Below are 27,702 nucleotides of genomic sequence, written 5' to 3'. Positions count from 1 at the left end.
CCCCCTGCACTGCGGCCTCCTGCCGCTAGGCGCCGCTCCGCCCCCCTGCCGGTGCCGGCGGGCAGCTGGGGCAGCTCCGCTCGGCTTGCTGGGCCCTGGCTGGGCGGCTCGGCCTGGCTGAGGGAGGCAGGGCCGCAGCGGCTGCTCCCCACGCCCAGGTGAGGGGGAGGACCTTGGGGGGCTGGGGCGCCGGGGGGAGAGGCCGGGGGCACCTGGGGGTGGAGCGAGGGGGGGGACGGAGCGGGGGGCACCTTGGGGAATGGGGCTGGTGGACCTTTGGGGGGCAGGAGGATGGGGTGCGGGGGGTGGGGAGGATGGGGCTGGGGGGATCTGGGAGGGGGGACAGGGACTGAGGGGGTGGGAGGATGGGTTGGGGAATGGGGATGGTGAACCTTTGGGGGGGCTAGGGACAGAGTGGGGGGGAGGGGCTGGAGTGCGGGGGGGAGGATGGGGCTGGGGGATCTGGGAGGGGGCAGGTGCACTGAGGGGGTGGGAGGATGGGTTGGGGAATGGGAATGGTGAACCTTTGGGGGGCTAGGGACAGAGTGGGGGGAGGGGCTGGAGTGCGGGGGGAGGATGGGGCTGGGGGATCTGGGAGGGGGCAGGTGCACTGAGGGGGTGGGAGGATGGGTTGGGGAATGGGAATGGTGCACCTTTGGGGGTGTGGAGTGCGGGGGGAGGATGGGGCTGGGGGGATCTGGGAGAGAAGGGGAGGGGGGACAGGGACTGAGGGGGTGGGAGGATGGGCTGGGGGGGTTGGGGAATGGGGATGGTGAACCTTTGGGGGGGCTAGGGACAGAGTGGGGGGGAGGGGCTGGAGTGCAGGGGGAGGATGGGGCTGGGGGAGAGGGGGCAGGTGCATAGAGGGGGACAGGGACTGAGGGGGTGGGAGGATGGGCTTGGGGGGTTGGGGAATGGGCATGGTGAACCTTTGGGGGGGGGGGCTAGGGACAGAGCGGAGGGGCTGGGGGGACAGGGACAGACCAGGGTGGGAAGACTGGGATGGGGTACCTTGGGGAAATGGGAGGGCAGTGGGGATGGGTCCGGGGGACCTTGGAGATAGTTTCTTCGCTGGGGTGTCCTTGGTGCCAGCCAAGGTAGCATCAGCATTAGGGTCTGTTCACCAGGCCTGCTCAGCATCCGGGGGCTATGTGTTAAAGAGACCAGGAGTTTGGCTGGGTTCATGCTTGTCCTGGGTGAGCTCCATGTGACCTAACGTTCTTGTTCTTATCCTACAGAGCCACCCAGGGACCCAGACTGGTGAACTTCTCTGCTCTCAATCTCCAAGGTGAGCAAAAGCGCTCGGACAGTGCCAACAGGGAAAAGGAAATTCCGGGATTTAAAACAAAAATGGTTTGTGTTAATAATGTCTGGTGGGTGTTAATAATGGAGGGGGGAATTGTGCTTTTCAATAGCTGGCACGGGCAGTGCTTTACTTTGGCAGGGGATAAGGCAAAATTCACCCCTGAGATCAGTGGGGCTCTAATCATGCCTTGGCCTTGAGCAGGCTCTCTCCATGGGGTGAATTTTGCCCTGAATGACAATGAAGTTTCTAGAGAATTTCTACTTAATGCCCCCACCATTCCTTCTGAGGGGCCCAGCTTGTACCATCTTCCTGTCTTGTCACAGGACTGGCTTGTTACTCTGCTCCTCCTTTGTTGAGGGGCAGTGAGGCCTCCTGAAGTTAAAAGCTGTAATAGGAAAATAATAACGCACACCTTATTTGACCTTTTTGATATTCTGTAATTTGATGAGTGGCTGCCTGGTCCCATTCTCCCCGTCAGAGGCCCAGTGCAACAAGAAACCGATCATAACATTAACTGCTTAAAATGTTAAGGCAGTTACTGGTTTTCTTCTGCCTCTCACAGGCTTTGCTGAACATTGCCAGTGCCCTGATGCTAAGGGTGAATAGGGCTTGGAACAAGAGAAAACTTCCACTCTTGTCAGAGTGATAGCAAAGAGACTCATTTGTATAGTGCTCGCATATATGTGCAGGAGGATTCCATTTCTGGGCTCAAACCTGTGTGTGTATGTATGTGTACAGTATAAATAATCACACACACATATATATACACACACGTACACACACATGCATATTGTATATTTCATCTTGTGGCGTGAAAGCTTTGTTGATTCCCATTCCCAGTATGAGAGAGAGAATGTGATTGGTGGTCTGAAGCCTGCAGAACGTTCAGCTGAACACATAAGCGTCGAGGCTCTTTCAGTTCCTAATTCTGTGGGTTTCCCTCTTTTGTTTGCCTGCTCGCATCAGTGGGGGACAAGTAGAGTCAGATTTTAACGTGCTCCTCACTCACAAGCTGAGCCAGATTTTCAACTCCTACTTAGGCACATAAATAAGAGCCAGATTTTCAAACTGTATCCAGCAGCTCCCATGGTGACATTGTGGGCAGATTTTCAAAACAGCTCAGCCCTCAACGTGCTGAAATCTTTTGAAAATATCATGACTTATGTAGAAGCTGAGATCTCATGAAAATCTGTCCCTTTATGCTGCACCTTCACCTACTAAAATAGTGGGCCAGAAGAGGCAAAGGAGACCGATGAGCTAGTCAGAGCCAGCTCTCAACTGTGCTAATGAGTATGAGCCATCTGCATGGGTTTTTTGTTTGTTTGTTTTGGTTTTGTTTTTAAGCTGGGTTACCTGAAACTGCTTTGGTATAAACATGGTTTCCTAAACAGTGTTGCTGGGGCCAAACCATTTTTTAAACACATAGTTTGGACCCATCTATGGTGGCCCACTAGACTGCACTAAAGGCTTGTGTTTACTGCAAAGTTAACTCAACTGTTGCCCCTGATTTGTGTCCTATCCACACAAGCACTGGGGGAAAGATGTTGCATTTTTTGATCAGTTCTAGTGGCCTGAGCTACAACTTAGGGCTCCCAGTCCAGTACTTAGGCCACTTGACAATACTGCCACTCTCTAGTCACATAACCTGGCTGTGCTTAATTTTACTCACCTGCAAAATGATTGCTATGACACATGCCTGTTTCACAAGGGGTGAGGAGGGTGGCCGGGCTTCACTGAATGTTGGAAAAGTGTTTTATGAGAACGGGGTGGAAATTGCTGTGGCAAGGAAAATTATAAATACCCATGTTTCTAAACCCAAATCGGAGGGGGGGGGGGGAGAGGAGTGTTGTCTAGTGGATAGAGCAAAAATTAGAAGATGGAACCTTACCACAGACTGCCTACATGGCCTTGGGCAAGTAACTTAAATCTGTGCCTGACTCTCCCTGCCTCCAGTCTGCAAAATGGGGGTGATAATACCATCTCCCAGGGGCTGAGAGGTCTTTGCAAAGGAGCTGAGATCTTTTCACGGAAGGTGCTTTGGCGGTGTTCTGTTTGTACAATTGCCAAGCCCTTCTGAGTCAACAGCCTGAGTGTCAGGGGATGGGATTTCTAATAAGCAAGATCCTAAACCCCCCAGCATAGAAATTCTGCCAGTCTGAGCTCCAGGACTGCTAGAATTATGCATTTTTCATTGGTTCATCAGGGAGAAGTAGCTGTGCTTCTCTTTAATTGATGAATACAGCCAGAGAGTTTGTCAAGCCTAAGAGTGAATCACCATTTAAAGCACAGAGTTATTCCCAAGTGTTTGCACCAGGCTTCAGCTGTTGGGAGCAGAGGGAGGTTTTCCGGGTGAGGCAAAGGCTTAGTAGGCAGCTGCCAATGTATTCACTATGCATGAAAATCAGTTAAGGAGAGACAGTTAAAGAAGATGACAGTCCATGCAGTCAACTTTAAAAAGCTGCTGGAGAAGGATTGGCAGAGTCATACAATGTCACATCGAGAGAGAGCCAACTATCGGGAGTGAGGAATGCTGTCAGCTGCCCCTTCAGAAATGCAGTGATACCCAGAAGAGAGGAGGGGATCCAGCCTGCAGTCTGAATGCCAGGCTTCCCAGTATGTTAATCCAAAAGAGGCAAGGGCCATTTTTTGCGTATTCAAAACTTTTCCAACAATAGGCACCATGATATGTCCTGAGCAGGGGCTGTACTTTGCCCTACACACTGGCTGGTGCACCTCACGCCTGACCATGAGCAGCTCCTGCTATCCCAGTCCTGAGCCGCTATCCCAGCTCTTGCAATGCGTCTCAGTCCTGACCTGCTATATCCACTGCAGTTCCAGTGCCCTGTACACAGTCTGCCAATGTACCACCATCCTGACCTGCAGTGTCCCCCACTCTCCTGTACCATACAGTCCTCAGCTCTTCCAGGGAGAGGCTTTAACTTTTAAGGGCGAGAGTGTAGGTCTGATGGTTTCTCCTGGGCCCTGGTACTTGATCGTGACCAGATGCTGTGGGTTATAAAAGACCCTGGGTCTCCAGTTCTGGGCCTGTGGTGCTCTTCTATACCTGTGCTGTGGTCCAGGCTTGCTTTGGAGGTTATTACTATGTTGTGGTGTGTGTGGCTGGAGTGTGATTTTTCAAGCAGAATACTTACCTCCCAACCTGTGTCTACACTAGATTTTTTCCCCACCGTTCCTGCCAGAGGTGGAGCTGCATTGGTGGCAGAAACAGTAGGAACCTTAACAAAATAACTAGTGTGATCACAGCCCCATTAAACTATCTGCCTCAGGTATTTATAGAGCACTCTGTGATGAGAGGATCTGGAGCAATGCTGGCATGGAAGGGCCTGTGCTGAGCTTGCCCAGGAACAGAGAGTCCCTCTGAGTCCCAGTAAAGATAAGAGATGGCAGCATAGTAACAAGTGGAAAGGTGGTGAGAATTGCAGCCTGCTAGTTACGAAGCAGAAGCCCTTGTTGTGCAAGGTTTGCAATGAGCACATGGCATGAGTGTTAAATCCCCTACTGCTGATGGGCAGGGGCCTCTGTGTGTGTGATCCAAGGTGAAGGATAAGCGCCAAGTCTCTTGCACAGGTGACTTTGGAAGGTGAAACTAGAGTATCTGTTCTTCTTAGTTTAATATCTGATACGTCCTCTATCTGAGGACTATATATTAGAATGATTTGTGACCTTCAGGTGTAGCTGGAAAGGGTGTCTCAGAGGGAAGAGACAAATCTACTCTCTGGCAAGCGTGAGACAGAGCGAGGAAGGCAGCAATGCAGATTCCTCCCAACTTGTGTCCATAAGAGGGAGGGAGAGAGGTACACTGGGGTGAGGTGGGGACAGAGAGCGCTGCGCCTGTGGCAGCGTTCAGGACTTGGGGAAAGAGTCCTCTGCAAGCCTTTCTGTCAGGAATACTGCTGGTGCAGGCCTGGGAACCTAGACTGCTGGTGTGGAAACAGGGTGAGATGCACTCTGCACTGTGGAGCCCAATAACCTTTAAAGGAGGAAGTGGAAATATTGGTATTTAATAACTCTCTTCTCCTGTCCAAAGGATGGGGGAGGAAGATGAAGGGTGGCTACTTATAAAGTACTGTTCTTTTGAGCTTTAAAAGGCAAATCGTGGGGTGATCAAGAGCCACCCATAATTCTGCCCCCCAGAGAGTCCTGTTGGGAGCACAGCATGCCCAGCTGAAAGGACTCTGACTGGATGCTTTCGATGGTGTTTGAAAGGGATGGTGTCAGTGCACATCCAGGCATCCTGGAGGCACTCTGCGTGATGTGGTGAAGCCCTGGTGTGTGTGAGGGGCACTGTGGAAGCCTGTGCTGAGCTCCTCTGAATTATGGATGAGCTTTCTGCTTCCAGCACAGACATGTACAGCACAAACTGTGCAGCTCCTAGGCACCGTTGTTGGTTATGATACTAAAATGTCTCTTTGAGAAACCACTGGCTGCTCTGTAGCCTGGCCTCATGTTCTTAATGTGTCTGAAGACTGCAGATGTTGCTCATGTCAGTGATTAGACAGCATGGAAAGAGGTGGCCAGTAATAGCTGTTTCAGCTGTAAAGTTCTGAGTCTGCAAAAGCTTCCAACCATTATCACTTCCAGTCTGAGCCCCCCTCTCTTCTCTCCCATCTAAATTGGGGTATTTCTCACTGGGCTCCTTTCCTTCTGAACAAGCTTCTGGACTTTCCTAACCTGGGTGTGCAGATTTCTAGCCTAGTTTGTGTTTTAAATGTGGTGTGGATTTTTTTCTCTTTGTTCAGATTAATAAAGCAGCCAGTCCATTGTCCTCATCACCCCCATGTAATATACTAAGAAAGAACCAATTCTAGCCCCTTGTTCATTGCAGGCAAGGTGAGAGATTAAATAATGTGTTTAAAATACCTAGAAGTAGCTGCTTTGACATGGGGTCCTGGATTAATTCTACTGTGCTTCCTTTGCAAGACAGATGCCTGTGAATTGTTTTTTGCTGAGTAGCTCTGGTTTTTTCACCTGCATATAGAACACGTGTTTTTGAGCAAGTGATGGTATAATAGCAAAGGAGCTGTGATCTGCCCTCCTCCCTACAGGTCAGCTAGAGAGAGCTGCAAGGTACAGATCCAATTTTAATCATGGGCAGCAGGGAAGGGCTGACTGATCTGTGTGCTTTCCATCTCCAAACATTGTGATCTATAGGAACAATCTCTCTCTTTTAACAGGGGTGCAGTGCATCCCTCTGAATTCAGAAGCCAAGGCTTTTGTCAAGTTGAAATGAAATGCTCTTGAATAAGATCAGGCATTGTAGCTGGGGCTGGCAGGCTGAGCTCCTGGGGGTCTCTGCAGAAGCAGCGTTCTGCTGAGACACTGTCTGGAAATAGAATCCTCAAAGTACAGCTGGGATCAGAGCTTCCTGCAGTTGGCTTTATTTTCTGGGTTTTGAGGCCTTTCATCTAAGCCAGGCAAGAGGATTTTGGAGCAGTTATATTTATAAAGGCTGTAGGAGAAAGAACCCTCTCACACCACCCCCAGTCACAGGGATCCGGTCTCTCTCCTCACCTGGTAAGTTTATAATTATTCATGGCCCACCCCGAGCCCCATCTTGGTGAGCAGGATCCCGTCACACCCCTTGGTTTAGACAGATGCAGGAAGTTGTGTGTCTTTCTCCATGATGTGGACCAGACTCTTTGCACCAACATAACTGACCTGGGATAATCCTACCCTTGTGGCTCCAGGTCCCCTCCGATGTGCTCCTTTTACACCCTCTATGAAAATTCAATAATTGCCCCCAGCCTGCAGTGTCACTACTGTAGGAGCATGTATTGGATCAGCGGTCCAGGTCACCACAGTTCAGTTCGGGATTGCCCCTCTACTCACCCCATATCTGCCCTCCTTCTGCAACATCTACCCTCCTCTCCAAGCAAAAGTCTGTCTAATTAATTAAACCTAAACATAGATGGATTCTTCCCTTTCTCTGAGTTGGGAATTGCTCCCCCCTGTATGCATACAGGGAGCTGAGCAAGCGGCACAGGCTCTGGGTTAGGAAGGAGGTAGGTGTCCTTTTCCCAAGATCTCTAAAGGGAATCCCCTCCAACAGCTTGCAAAGCTTCCTGTTTTCTGCCCAGTCCACCTGCTTCCTCTTTTCTCCGCCTGGGGTGTGGAGGAGCCTTCGATGTCATTGAAAGGGGAACCCAGGCTGCCTTTAAACAGTGTTATAAATAAACAGAGGTGTAAGGTGGTGTGAAAGCTCATCCAATGCCCTGAAGGTGGCAGGAGCTTGAATTTCTTGCTGTTGCACACAGGGAGGATCTTGGTGACAAAGGGAAGGGGATGATTTACAGCTCGGCAAATGGGGAGGGGATGAACTCGCTCTCTCTAGCTGACTTGCTCACACTCAGGCCTGCAGCGAAGGACTAAAGTCAGCATTTCATACCCAGCAACTGATTGAGGGGTGAAGTGCTGCCTGTAGGGATCTCTACTAACCCTCTCACAGCATGGGTAAGCCCCCTCTTGGAGTTGCCTTGAATGGTGAGCATAGGCAGTGCCTGTATGAACAGTATTATCCAGAAAAGGCAGAGTGTGCTGTAATGGGGTTGAAAAGCTTCCTTCAACCTGTTGGCTACTTAGGTGGATTACACCTGACAGGAGAGTTTGCTCTAAGGTGGGACAATTAAAAAGAAAATAGCTGTACAGGTTCCTATGCATTTATTGTGCCTCTTTGTGCTTCCTTGTCTCTCCTCTTTCCGCTTCCTTGTCATTAATGATCTGGAGGATGGTGTTGACTGCACTCTCAGCAAGTTTGCAGATGACACTAAACTGGGAGGAGTGGTAGATACACTGGAGGGTAGGGATAGCATACAGAGGGACCTAGACAAATTAGAGGATTGGTCCAAAAGAAATCTGATGAGGTTCAACAAGGACAAGTGCAGAGTCCTGCACTTAGACGGAAGAATCCCATGCACCCCTACAGACTAGGGACCGGGTGGCTAGGCAGCAGTTCTGCAGAAAAGGACCTAAGGGTTACAGTGGATGAGAAGCTGGATATGAGTCAGCAGTGTGCCCTTGTTGCCAAGAAGGCCAACAGCATTTTGGGCTGTATAAGATGGGGCATTGCCAGCAGAGTGAGGGACGTGATCATTCCCCTCTATTCGGCATTGGTGAGGCCTCATCTGGAGTACTGTGTCCAGTTTTGGGCCCCACACTACAAGAAGGATGTGGAAAAATTGAAAGAGGCCAGTGGAGGGCAACAAAAATGATTAGGGGGCTGGAGCACATGACTTCTGAGGAGAGGCTGAGGGAACTGGGCTTGTTTAGTCTGCAGAAGAGAAGAGTGAGGGGGGATTTGATAGCAGCCTTCAGCTACCTGAATGGGGGGGTTCCAAAGAGGATGGAGCTCGGCTGTTCTCAGTGGTGGCAGATGACAGAACAAGGAGCAATGGTCTCAAGTTGCAGTGGGGGAGGTTTAGGTTGGATATTAGGGAAAACTTTTTCACTAGGAGGGTGGTGAAGCACTGGAATGGGTTACCTAGGGAGGTGGTGGAATCTCCTTCCTTAGAGGTTTTTAAGGTCAGGCTTGACAAAGCCCTGGCTGGGATGATTTAGTTGGGAATTGGTCCTGCTTTGAGCAGGGGGTTGGACTAGATGACCTCCTGAGGTCCCTTCCAACCCTGAGATTGTATGATTCCTGGGGGTGATCCTCAGCCCTGATTTCCCCTTTGGCTTAGCAAATCTCTTAAACTAGACCAGAGGAAGGAATGGGCTGGTGTGTGCTGTATGGACGAGTGAACAGAGGCCTGTGTCTGTGGGGACAGTAAGCTGCCCACTGGCTCGTTTGACATGTGCTGTATATGGGCCAGAGAGGAGCCCAGCCCTTGGTGAATCCGGCTACAAAGCTTTAGGGTCACCTTATTTGCTGTTGTACAGATCCCTCATTAATAAAGCACGAGGAGGCTGCAGGTCAGCTCTCTCTAGAGTCTCAGCCTGGCTTGTAGATGCATTGCTCCCTTACTTGTGGAAACAAAGGGCTGGTTTATTGACTGAGGTGCACACAGCTAACATATCGATTTCTCTGTAATCAAGTGCACACTTCTCCAAGGTGTTGGCACATGCAATGGGAGAAAGCTGGGCTCCCTGCTTTCCAGAGCAGATCGCATGCAGCCTTGATGCCTCAGCCTGAATCTTTTGGTTGTTTTAATAGCAGCTTCAATAAGCGATGTGGCCATAACAGTCACATGTCCAGTTGGGGGGGAGGGGTGAATGATAGGAGTGTCCGTTCTTTGTACAGCTCCTCACACATCTTTTGATTTCAAGGTTTGACCAGGCATAGAAGTGTGGGTCAGGGCACTCAGGTACTGCAGGGAGCTGCAATGCAAGTGCCTGGAGAGGGAGAGAACAGGAGCCAGAGAAGGGACTGAGGGAGAACATTCTAATTTCTTTTCTATGGCTTCTGATGTTGCACAGGGTCTATAAATGGCCGCTTCCTGTGCTCTAAGCCAGTGTTTCTCAACCTGTTTGTGCTTGTGACACCTCCCTCCCGCACGAGACTTGAAAAGGTAGGGGGCTGACAGCCTGAGCCCATGACCTTGGTCTTGGACCCTCAGAGGGGTCACAGGACCCCAGGTTGAGAAACCCTGCTCTAAGCAAACTAGGGTACAGGCAGTCAGGTGCCATGTGACTGACCAGGCTTTGACTGAAACAGCTTCCTCTATGGCAGATAAAACATCCATGGTAAGTTATTCTAACTCAGCAACACCTTTAAAAATGAAGAAGCCTGCAAATTCTCCCCACCCCACCTTTTTGCCCTTCTATGTTCTATCTTCTTAACCTTTCTGAACCCTGTAAAGCTCCTTTTAAAATAGGGGAATAAATGTGGACAAATGATTGTCAGCTGGGCCTGTGTAGGAGCACATAGGGGAAATGTGATGTTCACTAGGATCTGCAGTGAGCCCAGCTTCTTTTCCACACTGGTTACCAACCAGTTGTCTGGCTGTGATCTTTGCACATTGATTTAATACAAACACCCCCTTTGAAGTAGGAGAGCTTTCCTCTGCCACCATCAGTCCTATTACTTCTCCCACATACTGCAATTAATTCCTTTCTTCTTTGTCCACTTCCACCGTATGAGATGCTCGCTCTGCATCACTTTATTGGCTCCCCTGTAAATGAATAACTTCATTGACCCCCAGATGCTATCAACGCTGATACACAAAGGACTGTTAAAGTAGGGCCCTTGGCTAAAGCTCCTGCTCACAGATGTCAGCATCAAGGTGAAGCACAGAGAGGCTAATTTGTAGATACAGTAGTTAATAATCCTTTCAGAATGCTTCAGTTCAGCCACCACTGACCATGTGTAGCATCTTCACCCCCCTGCTCCTGTGAATTCCAGTCTTGCAATGTTTGAGAATAAAACGTATTTCCGTGAAGTGGTCAGGTGCAAGGCAGGCAGGCAGGCAGCTGTGGTGCCTTGAGAACTCTTGGACCTTACAACTGCAGTTCCTTAACTGGCTCCCAGCTGAAATGGGGTGAACAGATAGCTTCTTGGTTACTGGAAGCCTGCTCTTATATTAAGTCAGCTGCTTATTCTCTCACTACATGAGGAACAGCATTTGGAATGGTAGGATCATTGCCCCAAGAAGGCACAGCCTACACTTTGGGGAATGGTTGCTCGCTTGTTTAGATTGTGGGGGAAACGTGCACACCCCTTGCTCTGGCATAGATTTCTTTACCCTATGGGAATTCTATCCCTGCCTAGGCAGGTATTAAGTTATACAGGCTTTCCTAATATTTAATCTGAACTTTCCCTGCAGTCTTATTTCTAAAGGGACACAGTCCTTCCCACCAAGCCATTGTGAGGGACTGTGATAAATATGAGACATGCTCTAGCAATAACTAGTTACTGTTAGGTATGTGCTCCTCCTGTACATTACGTAAGTTTAGGTTTTATCAGAGTAAGAGTTCTGTCCAGCTAGTGCTCTTTTCTCATTGATGAGCTAATTTATTTTGAGTGATCATAGCCAGTTCTTCATTAGTCTTATTTGCTCTGCCTTTTTCTCTAAAGCTGCCCTGTGCTTTTTAACTAAAAGTGTGGCATTGGAACCTGACCAAACAGCCCCCCTGTGTCTGGTTAATTCACCCCAGTACAGCGTACGTGGCTTTTTATTTTTGGCAACAGCGTCACATGGAGTCTGTCAGTTTGTCTCACATGCTGAGCCCTGGGTTCCTCTGGTACTGTTATTAGGAAGGTAATTTTATTGAACTCAAACGCAGTCAGCTTATGCTGCATTTTAATCCTCTTTCAGGTTGGTAGCCTCTGAATTTGATCGGCAAGCTCACCACTCAAACCTTCTGAAATGAAAAGGCTGAACAGCAGGATCAGAAAAGCACTTCAAAGAAAAGGTAAGGTTTTTCCTGTTAACTTAGCAGGGGTACATGGAGGGCAGCAACTTTCCAGCATAGCCACCTAGCACAGGAATCTCTCTAGCATAACTTGAGACAATCAGAGCCTCTGAAAGGAACTACCTTGGGGATTATGCTATTAATATATTGCACTAGCATAAGTTTTAAAGTTGTAACCTTAAACACATGAAAAAATACAGAGCAACCATAATCACAAGGCATAGTTTTGTCTTAGATTTCTCTGGACCCTGAAGTCAACTGCATGGTCTCAGAGGACAGGTATTGGCCCATATATTAACAGTTTGACTAGGAATTCACAAGGCTCTGTAAAATGGGGGGAGTTACTGTGAGAAACAACTTTGGTACATACCTATTTGAACATTCAACCTGTAGCATTTGTCTTGTTACTCTCACATCTAAAAATATAAAAGATTCCACTGTGTACTCTCCTACTTGTACATACTGAAACTTTCAAGGTGATCAGTAATGTTCACCTGTCTGAGTACATGTGTAGAAGTCTTTCTACAGTAAAAGCTGTACTTATCACCCTCAATTCAAAACAGAGCAGCAATTTTGGCTTAACCTTTCAAATAAAAATCTATTTATCTCTGGCCTGATATGAAACAGAAAAAAATCTGTTAAAAGAAAGAGGAGGAGGTTGGGTATTTAATGTGAAACTTAGTCCCCAGGCTGCCACCCCCAGGAACTGGAGGTGCTTGCTCCTCTTCTACTGAGGAGTGGGGTGTTGAGCAGAGCACCTCGCCTTAGACCTTCAAAGAACTTTCCCAATTTTTAATTAAAAAAAAAAAAATCTAAATATGCAACAGTGTAGCAGGAAATTCCAGCTTGGGGTTTAGGATCCCATCACAGCTACAAACAGCCCCCCCTGCATTTGGCTTTACTGCTAATTCATAGGCTATAAAAGGTGCCCACTTCCCTGCCAGGAACAGGTGGTTTGTTGTTTTTTTTTTTTACACATAATTTGTGAAAATCTTCAGAGAGCCCCTGTGGCTAGTTTGTGTTGGATTCAGTCACACGCACACAACAGTGTGTTTCCTTTGCAAAGGCATTACAATCCACACTCATTCTGTACCGTGCTCTCATCCCCAAGGCAAGGAGGCTGCCAGCAGCCTCTGAAAAGCTGTGTCACACCTGTCTGCCCAGACAATGGCCTCACTATTCAAAGGAGCCTGGCCTCTTCCTTGTTTTAGTCTCCCACGCTTCATGCTCTAAAAAGCAAAAATAGTTTCCCATTTGAAATTAGACCTACACTGCAGTTCAGCAAGGTTTACTAACAGAGTTGGACACACCAATCAGTCACAGCAACACAGATCCTGTTTGCAGAGAGAAGCTTTTTATTGTACTTTGTTGGGAGCAAATGAAACATGTGAGGGCTTTACATACCAAGAATGCAGCAGTGCCAGGTTACATTCAGTGGCAGGTGAACCAAGGTTACAGTGCAAATATCACTGCTCTCTACAGTTAACAGCAGCTGGCATACAAACCACAACACAGAGAAGTAATGTAGATACAGCATCACAGGTAATGAGGCAACTTAACATACAAAGAGCATTCTATTTACTTTGCCTTTGCAAGTTGCTTTATAGATGTTGTGAGTAAACATACCCTATTTTAAAATTCAGTGTGCAGTTACTCTGCCCCCAAATTAAAACACCATTTGGAGTATTCACATTACACTTTTTACAATATACACAACTAAGGTTATTGCCAAGTTACTTCCTACTTCAAATTACACTATTTACAATGTAATATTCAGGAAAAGTTTCAACATCAGAGTGTCCTTTACATGAACTAGGAGAAATATTTTATTTTGTAATGGATTCTATAATTAAGCCACAGGGATCTCATGTACTTTATTCAGAAGTTTATCTCTCAGCAATTTTTTAATAGAGCAAGTTACTGAAAAAAAATAGATGGATTTGTCCAGTGTTACCTATCGTGCAAGTTACTGAAAGTGTTCAGGGACTGAATAGCACAAGTTTGATTATAAAAATCTAATGTTAGATCCAATCTTAGTGTAAAAATAAATGCTCTAGCCTCAGTGCATGAATAAGTCAGCCAAAGGTCAGATCTCTATGGATGAAAAGGAGTTAGCGAATAGATCTTTTGTTTACTATCCTGATCCGCAAAGAAAAACAAAGTCATTGAAGTCTAGAAAGAGAAGTACACAACAAGTGATTTATAGGATTACATTCTCTATCTCCAGTATGTGTGCATATTGTTTACATGAAGGCTAAAGGAAGAGAACTGGAACTTCCCTATAAGCACTAGAGACTAGCTGCTACCTCGAGGCAAAATAATCCTGTACAAACCCCCATTTGCTGGAGACTGCCACAGTAGAGTGGGGTCACAATGGCACCACCTCCAGACAGCTCTTCTCTCCCCCCCCCCCCAAAAAAAAACCCACGTTTTCATTTAGTTCAGTTCTGAACATGAGCATGACCAAACTGAGTCAGTGACTTAGGTTTTGTTATTTTGAACTGGCTTCTATGCCTCTCTAAGCCATGGATTCTCCAGTGCAACTCACTCCTTAGGAGACCGGAGCAGTGAGTTTAGCAAATGAATTTAAATGAAAAAGCAATCAATACAGAGTTGTCAGATTCCTCTGACATGCAGCTAAATCAAAGAGGTTTCCAAACTAAAATGGAGAGAGAGAGAAAGTGGGGCCTGCCTGAGCATGAAATGCTGGTTTAAAGCTTCCCCTCCATCTCTCTCTTACATCCTGTAAGTGGAGGAGTCATACATTTGACTAAAATCACAACTGGGCTTCCAGAATTTTTCTGACTTCCAAATCCTGAATTTGCTCAGTGTAACAACTCCAGCTGGGTTTCTGCCTCCTAAATCTTCACCAGTGAAAGATCCTACAGCTAGAATTGTAGCTGACAGTTCATGCCATGCTTTGGACAGTGTAGCCAAGATTGCTGAAAGGTACTAGTGATTTTGATTGCTCACCTTGAGACAGCTTGGAGAGCAGGTCTCAAGTTGGGCACCTGAAATATTGGCCACTTTTGAAAATCTTGGTCTCCTTCTTCCATAACTGCTCTGCCAAGTTAAAAGGCCATGGTACACACATACTTGTCAGTTACTTGGGTGCTTTTGAAAATTCAACCCACTGCCAGTGTCAGAATTTCCATTTAGAATGTGAATGTTCCTGGGCGTCCCAAAAATTCTGGTCTAGGTGGAAATCAGATGACCCTTTAGCAAGAGAAAGAAATAAGGGACCAGAGTTTGGTCTCTGCCTAGGTTTGAAGGAATCCATCATCTTCATGCGGTAGGAGAATTTGTTGACCCAAGATATCTTCAGTTTGGTCAAATATTGATTAGGTATAGGATCACAAATCTGACACTGTACTTTCGGAAGCAGATAACACTGAGGCAGCTTCCCCTTTCCTTTTCAGCAGGGCAATAGTTTAAACTATTTGTCCTTAAGGACTTTCAAGTTTTCCACTATTTAGTTTTCTAACCAGGTGTTTAAGGATATCTCTGTCCCCAACAGGGCAGATAACTGGACAAAACTTCAGAGTTTTTTCTGCAGCTGTTCTGAATTGCTTTGAGGGCAGATTTACCACCTTAAACATGCATTGCTCAGAGCGTGCTCTGTATGTGCTGTATCTCCTGCCTTTTACCAATTTAAAATGTTTTTCCTAGACAATAGATGTCATTCGAAATCTACACCAGCCTTTATCACTGTGCTCAGATGCACAGAAATAATCACTAGAAAGAGTTGTAACAAACAGTATTCATACTCACTGTGATATCCCACTTTTTAAAAGCAGCACAGCTCTGAATACCCCCTGCGTTATTTTGCTTTGTCGCATGCAATAAAGTCTTCCTTCTGGTTGGAAAATAGAGGAGGCTCTTTGCAAGAAATGTTGAATAAGCAACATACATTGGTTAAATACTACTTTGTTGAGGTCAGTTTATAGAATACCCTATCAAGGTGCAAGATTAACGATTGAGAATGGAGGTTTTTCCAATATGAAGTTTTGCACCTGCAAACAGCATTCGATTAAAAGTGCTAGGCTGGCTACCTTTGTCCCTCTGCAGCCCTTCATTCAGTAATAGAGTGAGTGCTGCAGCTCTCACCAGTGCGCTCTTCCTCCTAATTGTGCCTGTTCTCTTAAGCTGCAGTTGTTGTGTGGCCCTGAGTAATTCTGTATTGCTTATGCTTACACAAGCTTGTGCTTTTGAGAACAGAAAAGTCAGCACTAAAGGGGAAAAAAAGGAACCAGGCACAGTGTTCATATGAAATTTCCCTGCATTGTTTAACCAACTAATTCATGGCAATTCTGAGGAGTGGAGCTGAAAATCACCTTGTGCTTTACTCTGTTAATTATGGTATTGGTTTATCTCTAACTTCCTTGTTGTCTTAGGAGAGAATTAGACAGGAATATTTTGACATTCCATTCAGTACTGATCAGATGAAGCTTCTGTGGTTTTGTCACTATTGGTTATATTGAAAGAGTGTGCCTCACACCATGCAATTGCAGTTTGTTACAACAGTACCCCCTCTGCTTTACAGGCAGGTTCTATGGCAAGAGTTCAGAGGATAAGCAGAGTGCCCCATGCTTGAGCACTATCAAGATTAACAGGGCTCTACTGTACTTTCCATGTCAAAATTCAGCTTCAGGGTAACAGTGCATAGAACCCAGTGGGGAATTTCATCTTCTCCTTGGATCTCACACGCTGACTTCTGAAATCTTTCCATTCTATCCCTGTGTGTTCAACCGTAAAGCATGCCTCTAGCTCTGTAATCTAATCTGCTGCAATGATGTACCCAGAAGTCTTTAGCTTCACTACTCTGGCTACTTTAAAGTCTTGAGTTGAGGCACTAACAAATCCTGACACATTATAATGGGGGGAGAATAGTTCTGGTGAAAGATACCAGATTTGCAGCCATGGAGGCTGAATCCCTGTTTTTACAACATTTACAGCAGAGGCAGTGGAGGCCTCCCCCTCAAGGGCGGAGAAGGGAGGTTCAGTGTCCATTTCTGCACCTGGCCTCTTCCTGCCCTCAGTTCATTCTAATGCTGAACAGGGAACCTGGTGCTTTCCGTAAGTGGATGAGCGTGCAGCTAGAAGCTGCATCCATCAGAAGTGTTAAGAACTCAAAAGTAACAGAACCATGCTAGAGGGGCAGGGACTAGGGCCCTTTTCTCCCATGTCCACACAGTATTTATTTATTTTTTTTATTTTTTTTAAAAGGTCTGAATCATTTCAGCCAGGTTGCAGCTCTCAGTTCCTTTTAGAAGTGGTTGGGTTTGCATCTTCCTGCAGACACATCAGCCCAGCTGTTTTCACCCCCTTTCCCCCCCCCCCACCTCTTCTAGCCACAGGCACCAACTTTCCTTGGCACCAGTGGGTGCTCGCACCGCCCCCTCCCTATTGGACCCGGCCCCGCCGCGTTCCTCCTCCCCCTCCCTCCCACAGCTGTTTCGCTGTGCAAGCGCTGGGAGGGAGGGGGGAGAAGCAGGACTTGGCAGTACGCTCAGGGGAGGAGGCGGAGGTGAGAGGTCAGGGAGCTGCCAGTGGGCGCAGAGCACCCACCAATTTTTCCCCATGGGTGCTCCAGCCCCGGAGCACCCATGGAGTTGGCCCCTATGCTTCTAGCCCAATCATGAAACACCTGAGTGTTCTTAACCATCATACAGAGGATTGCACCTTTAACAGTCAAATTGCCACAGGCATTTAGGTTGGGTATTGGATAATGTGGCTCTGCAGTTACGTATTTCAGATGCTTTGTTTCTTACAAATCTTGTTGATAATTGGGCCATTAATAATAAGGTGGCTCAGAATTCCATGGCTGAGAAAAAGCCTTCAGACTTTGCCAATTTTTCTGCAGACTCCTTTTGGACTGTTCATTTTAATTTTTTTTTAATATACTTAAATAACCATTAAATTACCCTCCCTATGCCTCACAATATATGGTACTAAAATGTAAAGAGTAGGACACCAGATAAAAGAATCCAAAATAGATTTTGGGCTTGGAAATTCCTATTTATTTCCTGTAATCATTCAATTCTAGTTAGACTCCCAAGCTAAAGATTTTATCTGAATATATCAGGCAGTCACTGAATTTAAACATCTGCTGAGATGAGCTGGCCTCTTAGAGCTGATGCAGCTACATTTTGCAAAACATTGCACAGAGTCACATAGTAACAGACAGCACCCACTCTCTTAGCAAAAAACCCCAGATCACAGGGATGGACATTCTTGACCTTCACACCTGCTTTTGCTTTCCACTAAGAATCAGTTACAAAGAGAACCACTTACCTGTATGCTGAAGTGCTCCTGTTCCAGTGCTTGGGGGGGAAAAAAGAGGGGTTTCATGGTCATTAATGAAACTGTGCACTGAGCTGAGATATACCAAGGTATGAAGCAGTAACAGGTGTGGATAAGTAATAGAATAATAGCAGAGAACATTCCTGATCAGATTTCTGTCGTACGCCAAAACGCAGTGTCAATTAACTTACCAGACTTGGTTACCCTCCAAAATGTGTTCTGTCAAGAAACTAAGGATGAAAACAGATGCCACAATCTTTGGGCATGGACTTCTGTGTGGCAGACAGCAAGAGTTTCTCCTGAGAATTGCTCTGAAATGGCTATAATAAAATTTCCACTTTATTATAGAGATCGGTTTCACAACGAACTAGATTTGCTAAAAGAGTAGAAAAATGAAATCACTGGGCAGTTAACAGACAAGCCGTCTGTACCCATTAGAGATGGTAAACATGTTTTTCCAAGAGATTTATTCAATGATGAGATTAAAGAAGAATAGGTGCCCTCTGAATTCTAAAGCTGCAGCTACTGGATTTTTAAGGCAAAAGGACTGCACATCTCAATAGTCTTCATTTGAGTCCTGAAGGTAGGTAGTTTTCAATCTCCTGATGTCAGAGACACAGGTCCTCCCCTGCCTGGAAACACCAACACTTACCTTGTGTTTGCACATCATCACGTATCCAAGAAAGTCAGTGTTCTTTGCTTTTAAGCGACACTGCCCTTGAGCTGTTTAGCTCAGCCACACATATTGGATTTCTCCACATGAGCTGCCTCTGAGACCTCATTGGAACCAGTCTGAAATTTTAGGGTTTCTTTCCTCTACAGAAGAAGCCTGATTAATCTGAATTTAGTGCAGGCTGCTATCTAGCAGAATTCCAAGTAGTATCCAAAGCAGGAGCTGCCACAGAAACAATCCCACCCTTCTGTTATGGGTACATGGAGGCAAAGCCAGGTGAGGAAAGATCACTTTTGCTAGAGCGGTCAACAAGGACTCCAGATACCACTTGAGGACTAGTTTGAATCCTGTGACATATTCCATCAGTGCCTGAAGTTAAAGAGACAAAGTGGGTGAAGTAATATCTTTTATTTGACCAATTTCTGTTGGTGAAAGAGACAAGCTTTCGAGCTTACACAGAGCTCTTCTTCAGGTCTGGGAAATTAATTCAAAGTGTCACTGCCTGAAGTGAAGTAACAGACCTTCTGGAGAAGTTCCTCCAGACTTCAGCGCTCCATGAGAGATACGAGTAGGTGAGGGGAGCATATGCTCACCCTCCCTCCACATCAGGGGAGTTGTGGATGAGAAGGTACAATGACGGCTGCAGGACTTGGTCCCATATGTGGTTCTCCTTGTCCGTAGGAATTGCCAGACTGGACCAGATCAGTACTCCATCTAGTCTCAGGTAGTGGCCAGCGCCACCTACTTCACAAGGCACAAGAAATGAATGCACCATTACAGAACAGCCAGTCCATAGGGAAAGGTTTCTTCCTAGCCCATTTGGAAATCTCTGTGCTGGTGCCCCGTTCTTCTGTCCTGCCTAAGAGGGGAATTGTGGTCAAGGAATTTTTCACTCAGTGGTTGTTGGGAAAACCGCAGACTCAGAGTGGTTTTTCGTGTGTTATAGGCCTTTACCTAATTAAGATCCTCCTGTGGTTAGAGAATATAACCTTTTTATGAGTAAGACACTTTACAGATCACCCTTCTGCTAGAAGGCAAGTGCCGAAAGAGAAAGGATCCCTTTCCTCTCCACAGCGTGCAGACAGCGGAGCTGGGTATCTGCCAGCGATGGGAGCAATAGTCCCCACTGCCTGAATGATAAATTAAAGTTTTCCATCAAAATTCACCATTTTCTTAAAGCTTTTCAAAAGGTTAATTCAAGGCCATTAGAATGTGATGCCAGAAAGTGCCTGCAAACCTCCTGCTGTAAAGATTCCACAGCTTAAAAAAACCCATTCCGTTATTTATTGAGATGTTGGACTAGCTTGCTCCCCCCAAGCTCCTTGACAGAGAATCTCATAAAAGCAAAAGGTATTTAACTCCAGTGCAACTCTTGGCAGCAGGACTGACAGAACGTTAAATGGGAGCCATGATGATTGCTGGAATCATGTCATTAACTCCTGCTGGCTGCATGACAGCAAATTAGACAAATTAGGAACCACCTACACAGGCGCTAAATTGCCTTTTTTTGTGCAGGCTGGATTTGTACTCCATCCGACAGGAATCGCTTGGGCAATGGAAGCTACATGCTACACATTCACTGCATGTACACAGGAGACACTCTCCATCTGAACAGCACAATGCCCAGGAATAAGGTTGCCCTGTTCCAAATACTGAATGCATGTTAAAAGAAGAACACAGATAGCTAGAACTGGCACAGAAATAATGTAATGGTGGGATGCACAACTTTTCTGTTAGCTAAGAGCATGGCCCTTTATAACTATTTATACTGCTATTGGACACAAGCAGTTCAGCACAGTGATGGGGTGGGACCTACATCTCAAAAGGCACAGGCTGCTTTTAAAAAAATTATATAACCCCAACACGTACAATAGCATTAATATAAGATGACTGACAGACAATAACTGCCCTTCAAACTAATGGGCCAGTCAATTATCTGGGAGATTTGGTATTTTAACCTTTTGGTGCTTGGAGTAATTTCTAACGCACACATTAGAATCAAATCAACTAACTCCAAGGGTTACTGCAGGAAGGGAACGTACCAGACTGTGCATCTGCTTGTCTGTCGCTAATGGAAAGGGACTGCCTCAGAACTCTGAGCCAGAAGTCCAAGCTACAAAATAACACTGTTTCTCCCTTGTTCTTAAAGATACAACAGAATAGACATAACAGCTACACAGTAACGCTTATGGAGTCAGCTTTGCATATAGGCCTGTTAAATTGCATTTCAAGCTATGCAACTCAGCAACATTAGAATTGCAGGCGAAAGGAAAAGGCAATGTATACCTCTCTCCTCTGCTGACTTACCTGTGATTTAAACACCGTGCAGATACTGATGTAGAAGAGAGCACTTTCTACTTTCCCTTGCGGACTACTGCCTGTCCCAACTGCATGTCAGGTAGATGCAACCCACGCTAGTGGTCAAGAGTGACCTGACATTCCAACTAGTTTAAGAACTGTGAACGAGACAGTCTAAAAGAAAATTTTCAGAAGTGCCTATGTGACTTTGGCTCTTAAGTCCCATTTTCAAAAGTAATGTAGGAGCCTACATCTCAATGAAAATCAGCGGGACTTAGGATCCTTGGTGACTTAGGCACTTCTGAAAGTCTACTTTAAGGTCCACTGACTTTCAGTGAGAAGTAGGCTCTTAAGTGGTGAACATTCCAGAAGGGCATCAGTGGAACAGAATAAGGGATTGGAGCAAATAAATGGACAAATAAGGAAATTCAGGCTTAACTGTTTTGCTGAAGAGCAGTCAACAAATGGAATAAAGTGCCAAATGAAGGCCATTTAAAATCAAACTCTCAATGAGTGAGACGCAGCCAGGCATTTTATTAATCAGTACCTGACCTGGACAGTGCTTATCATCAGACTGTCATCACCTGAACTATTCAGAGGAAACCTGAAGAGCAGTTAATTATAATATACCTTATCTCGGATATGAAATGTATAAACCATTCCTCCTCCAAAGCCTAACAGAGCAGCCCGCTAGTGCTGCCCATTCTCAATACAAGACTCAGCAATCCTCTGCTAGTGAAAGATTCAGACCTTGATTTTAAAAGGGCCTCAGGGGCAGAGTCCCAAATTTGTGCCTAAAGATAACTGTAGATCCAAATCTGCACCATGTAATAACTGTGTGAGCATTTCACAGCATTTCAACAGCTCACTGATTGCACCCACAATGTAGTTAGATGTTCAAGTGCTATAATGTACAACTTGCTTGCAAAATTGAGTCTGAAGTTTTTTCCAGGTGCAAAATTAGATGCCACTTGTCAAATCAGGCTCTCCCATTGACGTTGGTGGAGTTTATAGTTAGCAATTTGTCCAGTAAGAGACTATTAATTCTGTCCAGATCTTTGCTGGACTGAGTTACTAAAGATAATCTATACCCAAGATTACATTTTCTGAAATTATGATTTTTTCAGTTGTTAAATCAAATGCATTTAATTTACATAGTGTGGTGACTTACCTGCTTACTACAAAAAAATAGTATACTCCGAGCCTGGTTTACCACTACATTATTCTATGTGCTTACCAGTTTTACAGCAGCAGAATAGTGGTGAATCGGGTCTTTTGTACCTTTCACGTCTGCGTATTAAGAGTGACTATCGAGCTAATATTATTCTGCATTTAAAAGCCACATTTTAAGTACAATATTTATATGAAGAGAGTTCTCAGCAACTTTATATTACAATGACAGTACATTGCTAGAATATGCAATAGTATGTAAAACAAATTTTAAAATTACTATTTTTAAAAAATGTATACATATCACATACACTTAGGCCTCAATCCAGAATCATTTTAACCCAAGGAAATTTTTGTAAGGTAAACTTAAAATACAGAATTACTTATTAATGATTCTATCTTAATTCCTAGTTTTACAAAACCATGACCAAGCAATGTATTCATGCTGAGTTAATCACCATTCGCCCCCCCTACACACACACACACACACACACACACACTCCTCCCTTTATGAATTAATTTGGCCTAATATAATCTGGTCTCTGTAGATTTTAACTTCAATATTCTAAATATTACCAAAGCTTTTCCTCCTTCCTTTGGAGATTAGTGTTAATAGTTTTGGGAAAAGATTACTTTCTTATTAATTAGACAATATCATGTAGTCAACAGTACATTTCTATTCTGTACACCTATAGAAAGCCATGTTATGGCTTTCCATACAAACCATGTTGGTTAGCACATATTGTGGCTTTGGTACTCAGCTGAGTTTTTCCACTAGAAAGGAAAGAATGCAGTGCTTTATACTCAAGAGTATCAATATTATTAACTTTTCAGACTACATAAGAAGAGATGTTTGGAGCAGAATGATTTACTGATAAGACTAATGGATTCCTTTTTTATTATAAACTAACATCTTTTAACATCAACAGTTTTTTATCTTAAACTAAAATAATTTCAGTGGCCTTTAAAAAACGCAAGATTGGAAATTAGACCAGTTGATTTTTTTCCTTAAACAGTTAGATTTTGAAATTAAATAAAGGCATAATAAAAGCTCATGCCATATATATGATTCATCACGTCTATGGGAGTTGAAAAACAGTAATTAACATATTCTTCAAGTGGAGAATAAAAATTCTTACCTTTTTTATACCATGTTCTCTGCTTACAGTCATTACATTTCAGCCTATTTTATAAAGTGCATATGGCTACGAAGGTCCGGAGAGAATGAGAATAAAGTGATATTAACCTGCTGAAAACTGCTTAAAAGTCTTATCCTGCAATATAGAGAGGTTCCAACGCCATTTAAATAAAGACTTTCATACAGAGGCATCTCTAACTTCAGTTAATAATCCCAATAATTGATTCAACACCCCAAACAGTTTAACGGGGGGAAAAAAAAAAGTGAATTTAGAACAGCGAATTTTTTCTGAAATTTGCCAAATTCTAGAATGTCGGTTATTTTATGAGGATTTTAGAAAAAAAAAAATCCATTTCAGAAGTGAAGTGACCTAATCCTTCCACCGTTTCACCATATTATTGTGAGGCATGGTTGAGACACATTAGTTCAGTTATACCTGGGAGAAAAGGTGGAATGTTTGCTGCCTTTAATGTCTTCCGGCATCTAGCAGCTCTGGGTTCAAGAATAGCCACTGTAAGCCTTGGTGGCAGTTTCTAGGTGAACTTTGATACTAAAGACCTGAGCACAATTGTTCAGTTAAAATTCTGATTTAAGTGGTGAAAGCTAAAGCGGAGTTAACTGATTAAATTGGGAGCCCCAGCAATTTTTCATGAAGTCCAAGTTTTATACATTGGTCTCTTCTTTCTGCATGAAGAAATAACCAAGACATGTATGCACATCTATTGCTATGTATCCCAAGGAAGGGCTGTGGCTTGGAATAAGTAGTGCTTTTATTAAAAAGGATTTGAGTTCAGGGAAAAAATCTTTTCAAAAAGGAAAAGCTCAGAGTTCCATATTTGAAGCTGAGACCCCCTCAAAACGAGTCACGTTTGTTCTTGCTTTTAAGACATCTATAAATAGCCATTTCGAGCCACACAACCTGATGGTTCTAGAAGTCAGAGAAGAAATCTTGAGGGCTCAAGTGAACAATAAAAGGTGCGATGCTGAGAGGCTGGCAATAGGGACTGTCAATGAAAAAACCACCTACAGTGGAGAAAAGAGCAGAGAAGCAAAAACTTCGTGTTAATTTCAAAGGGACTGGCTGAAGCTAAAGCTCCATTTAAATTTCTCTGCTCCTTCAGCTGTAAGTGGAATTTTCATTGTAAAAGGGACACAAATGGGCACTTTTAAAGCTATCAAAACATCTATACTTCCAAGGTTATCACTTTTTAAACAAAGAACTGACAGCTCATTCATATTTTCAGTAAAGCAGAGAAATGTAAAATATGCAGCAACGGGGCAAGTTTACAATGTGGTTAGTAACTCCCAACAAATGACAAAAAATGAACAAATGACTTCATATAAATCATCTGAAATGACGGCCATCAAGTTGGAAAAGAGCACAGCTCCCTCTTTTTAATGAGCTGGGGAGGAATAAGTTATTGGGCAAGTAAATTTTCAATACGTAAATATTTTCAGAACAAATTGTAGTTTAAAATTTAAAGTCTCAGAAATTCATGGATTAAAAAAAAAACCACACCCCACTTTATCATCAGCAGTTGCCAATCAAGAGAACTCCAAAAAAGGCAGGGATCTTTTAATGAATATTGTATTACCCAAAAATGGGCTCTCATCAGCCATGCTTTTTCTGCTCCGTGATGGCTCCCTTTCATCCATAGGCCAGCAAAACATGTCAATGATTTATCAACACTTCTCAATTTGAAGGCAACGCCAACCCCGCCATTTATCTCTCAGTGCTAATTCAAGGGATGATCATGTCAGACTCACTGCTACTGTCAATAAAGGCTACATACTTTATTAAAGTACCACCACCACCAAATGAAAGCAAGAGAAGAGCTACAGCAGGAAGAGAAACGTTTATTAAAGATTTAAGCACATTCCTAAGCACAAATGCTTGATTTAAGAACAGCTGCTGTAGTTAATTCCAAGGAAAGCAGCTTGTTATACACTTCACCCCCTTATCATGCTGTTCTATGATTACTCTCCCTGCTATGAGAAACATACATTGTGGTAAGCCCCATTCTTACCACGTCATTTAAAAAAACACCAACACCACCACCACCACCCTCCCCCAAGAATAGAGTCTGAAGGAGAGCAGAGTGTATAAAGGCATCTTCAAGACAGCACAAAATATAACAAACCTACTGAAAAGGAACTGGTGAGCTCTGAATGGGGAAGTGCAACCAACAATGCTGCTTATTTTGTGGGGGTGATACCTTAATAAAAAGTACTTTATTCCTTCATATTAGAGTCCAAAGCACAACAGCTTTATACACAAGCCTGGAAATATTCTGTTGACAGTACGGAGCATGTCCTCTGCTCTATACTTTCAGAGGGGTACATGCACTCCTTATATTATAGATGTTGCCTTACTTTGGGCACCAACTCGTATAAAAAAATGAATACTGGCCTATGGCTGAAATGTGTCACTTTTCACAGCAGCACTCAACAAGAACTGGGACCACTAAATAGCAAGTTTTCATGGGGACCTTGTTGCTGCTTTAGATTCTTATAATTGTAAGGGGAAAAGGAGAACCCTTTTTTTAATTAGAGACCGACAACTAAAATAACTGTAAAAATGCTCCATGGAAAATCAAGGGTGGACAAACAATCTTACAGAGTGAAGAAGGCCACAAGAACAAGTGCAATTTATTCTTTTTGGGGGGAAGTGAGGGGCATTGTAAAAACATCTTTGGAACACTAAAAAACAATCATAACGTTATGATTGTCCTTTCTCTGGGCAATACAGACTTAACTATGTATTCCTCCAATTATAACAAAAGTCTTTGAATGGAAATTTCCCTTGTTTAACACAGGTTTCACAAATATAACTGAATACAAAGAGACCAGCTAGTGTTAATAATGCCCTTTGTTTTCTTTTTCAGCATTTTGCATACAAATGAAGAGGCTTCTTGGAAAACGAAGACAGGGTCTACGTTACTGAGCCTTACAATATGCTAACTTCCTTGGTTTTAAAGATGCTAAGGGAATCCTTTCAAGGTACTGATGCTTAGATATATCAAAAATAATAAGCTAAGACAATACTTAAACCCATATTTTACTAGCTTTGTTCACCTTAATATTTTCAAAATTAAAATTTAACTGAAAAGTTTCTATTGTATTACTGGTTTGTTTTTTTTAAATAACTACACTCTGAATTAAGTAGCCCTACAACAAATACAGGTCATTAACTGAGATTCTGTGTGACTGCATTAGGAAACAGGCAGTACTCTGTGTTACGACAAAACCGTTTATTTGTGATCAGTGTTTTATATTCTATACATCCTTCACAAATTTAATTTTACATAATCGGATACTTCATTTAAAACGTAAGATTTAAGCTTCTAGTTCTTCCCTATAACAGAAGGCTGGTATAAGTTATTTGAAAATGAGGTAACATTTCACAGAACATTTTTTTTTTCTTCAAGTTTTAGAGAACTAAATTTGCATTTTGTTAAAATCAAAAAGTAGGAAAAGATGTTTCTTTACAAATGACTTTGCTCAAGTATGTGTTCAAAGAAAACAGGATAAAAAGGCTTTTTTCTCTTCTAACATTCTGTACTGTACTGTGTTGTTCAATCAATAGGAATTAGCTTCTGCCATTTGCTAAAAGAATGAGTAGTGGGGAACAGGATATGTTGGGAATTTCATAACTGGTAACAGAACCATTCTCTTGGGTATACCTACAGAGAGAAGAAACGGAGAGGACTCCAAATAAGTTCAATGATCCAATAAAGTCAAGTAAAAGCTTACAGTAATGTTCTCATTAACCCTTTCCAGATGAGTCAGTCAATGAGCTTCGAGGGCATTGAATCCCATAAGCAGAACATTTCAACATTTTGTAATGCTTTAAACTTAATATAACATATTAGATTTTATCATTCTGATGTTTATTAATTTAGCATTAGCAATACGTTCCAGAAGTAGTCAGTACCATGTTACACTGAACCAGACTGGATCTGGAAAGTTAATTTACGTTCTTATTAAGATAGATTGTCCACACTATCTTGTTCAGTGTCCTGAAGTAATTTAACAGGCCAGCTACAACTGCAAAGATTTTAGACAGAAAATGCTGCTGTGCATACACAGAAGTCCTTAAAAAAAGGGCACAGCACAGTTTTGACAAACCTCCCTTTGGATCTGTCGAAACCAGGCACTGATAACTCAATCAAGTTCTATATCCATTTAGACTTTCTGCATTTATTCATATTGTACTGAAGTGGCAAATCTGGAAAGATTAATATCTGCCTAATCTCAGGATTATTATAGCGTTCTTGTGGCCTCACAAACTTCTGCATACTTAAATACTTTTTTTTTTAATGGTTCCTATTTAAATTCTAATATTTAACCTACGTATCCATTTAGAAATCACAAAGCAGCAACAGCAGGTATTCCAGAGCACCAGATGATCAAAGTGAAACTTCCCAACATGCAACAGCTTACAAA

The 27,702-nt window shown here is 43.9% G+C and overlaps 1 protein-coding gene and 1 long non-coding RNA gene across 2 annotated transcripts in view; one reads left to right on the top strand and one right to left on the bottom strand.

Annotated features, from left to right (window-relative positions):
• The first annotated feature begins 1,249 nt into the window (after positions 1–1,249).
• Positions 1,250–26,355, top strand: LOC135891357 (uncharacterized). The gene is made up of 3 exons (XR_010562265.1): positions 1,250–1,288; positions 11,578–11,674; positions 26,142–26,355. It is a non-coding gene; the product is annotated as an uncharacterized LOC135891357 (long non-coding RNA).
• A 152-nt stretch (positions 26,356–26,507) lies between these two features.
• STRBP (spermatid perinuclear RNA binding protein) overlaps positions 26,508–27,702 on the bottom strand; it is a 37,209-nt gene continuing 36,014 nt past the window's right edge. The window contains exon 16 of the mRNA XM_065418904.1: positions 26,508–26,939. Within this exon, the coding sequence (XP_065274976.1) occupies positions 26,863–26,939 (77 nt within the window). The 3' untranslated portion in view covers positions 26,508–26,862. The remainder of the gene's footprint in view (positions 26,940–27,702) is intronic.

Source organism: Emys orbicularis, chromosome 18, assembly GCF_028017835.1.
Source record: "Emys orbicularis isolate rEmyOrb1 chromosome 18, rEmyOrb1.hap1, whole genome shotgun sequence".
Lineage (NCBI taxonomy): Eukaryota > Metazoa > Chordata > Testudines > Emydidae > Emys > Emys orbicularis.
The sequence above is the reverse complement of the archived record's forward strand: the minus strand, read 5'-3'. Positions and strand labels throughout refer to the sequence as shown.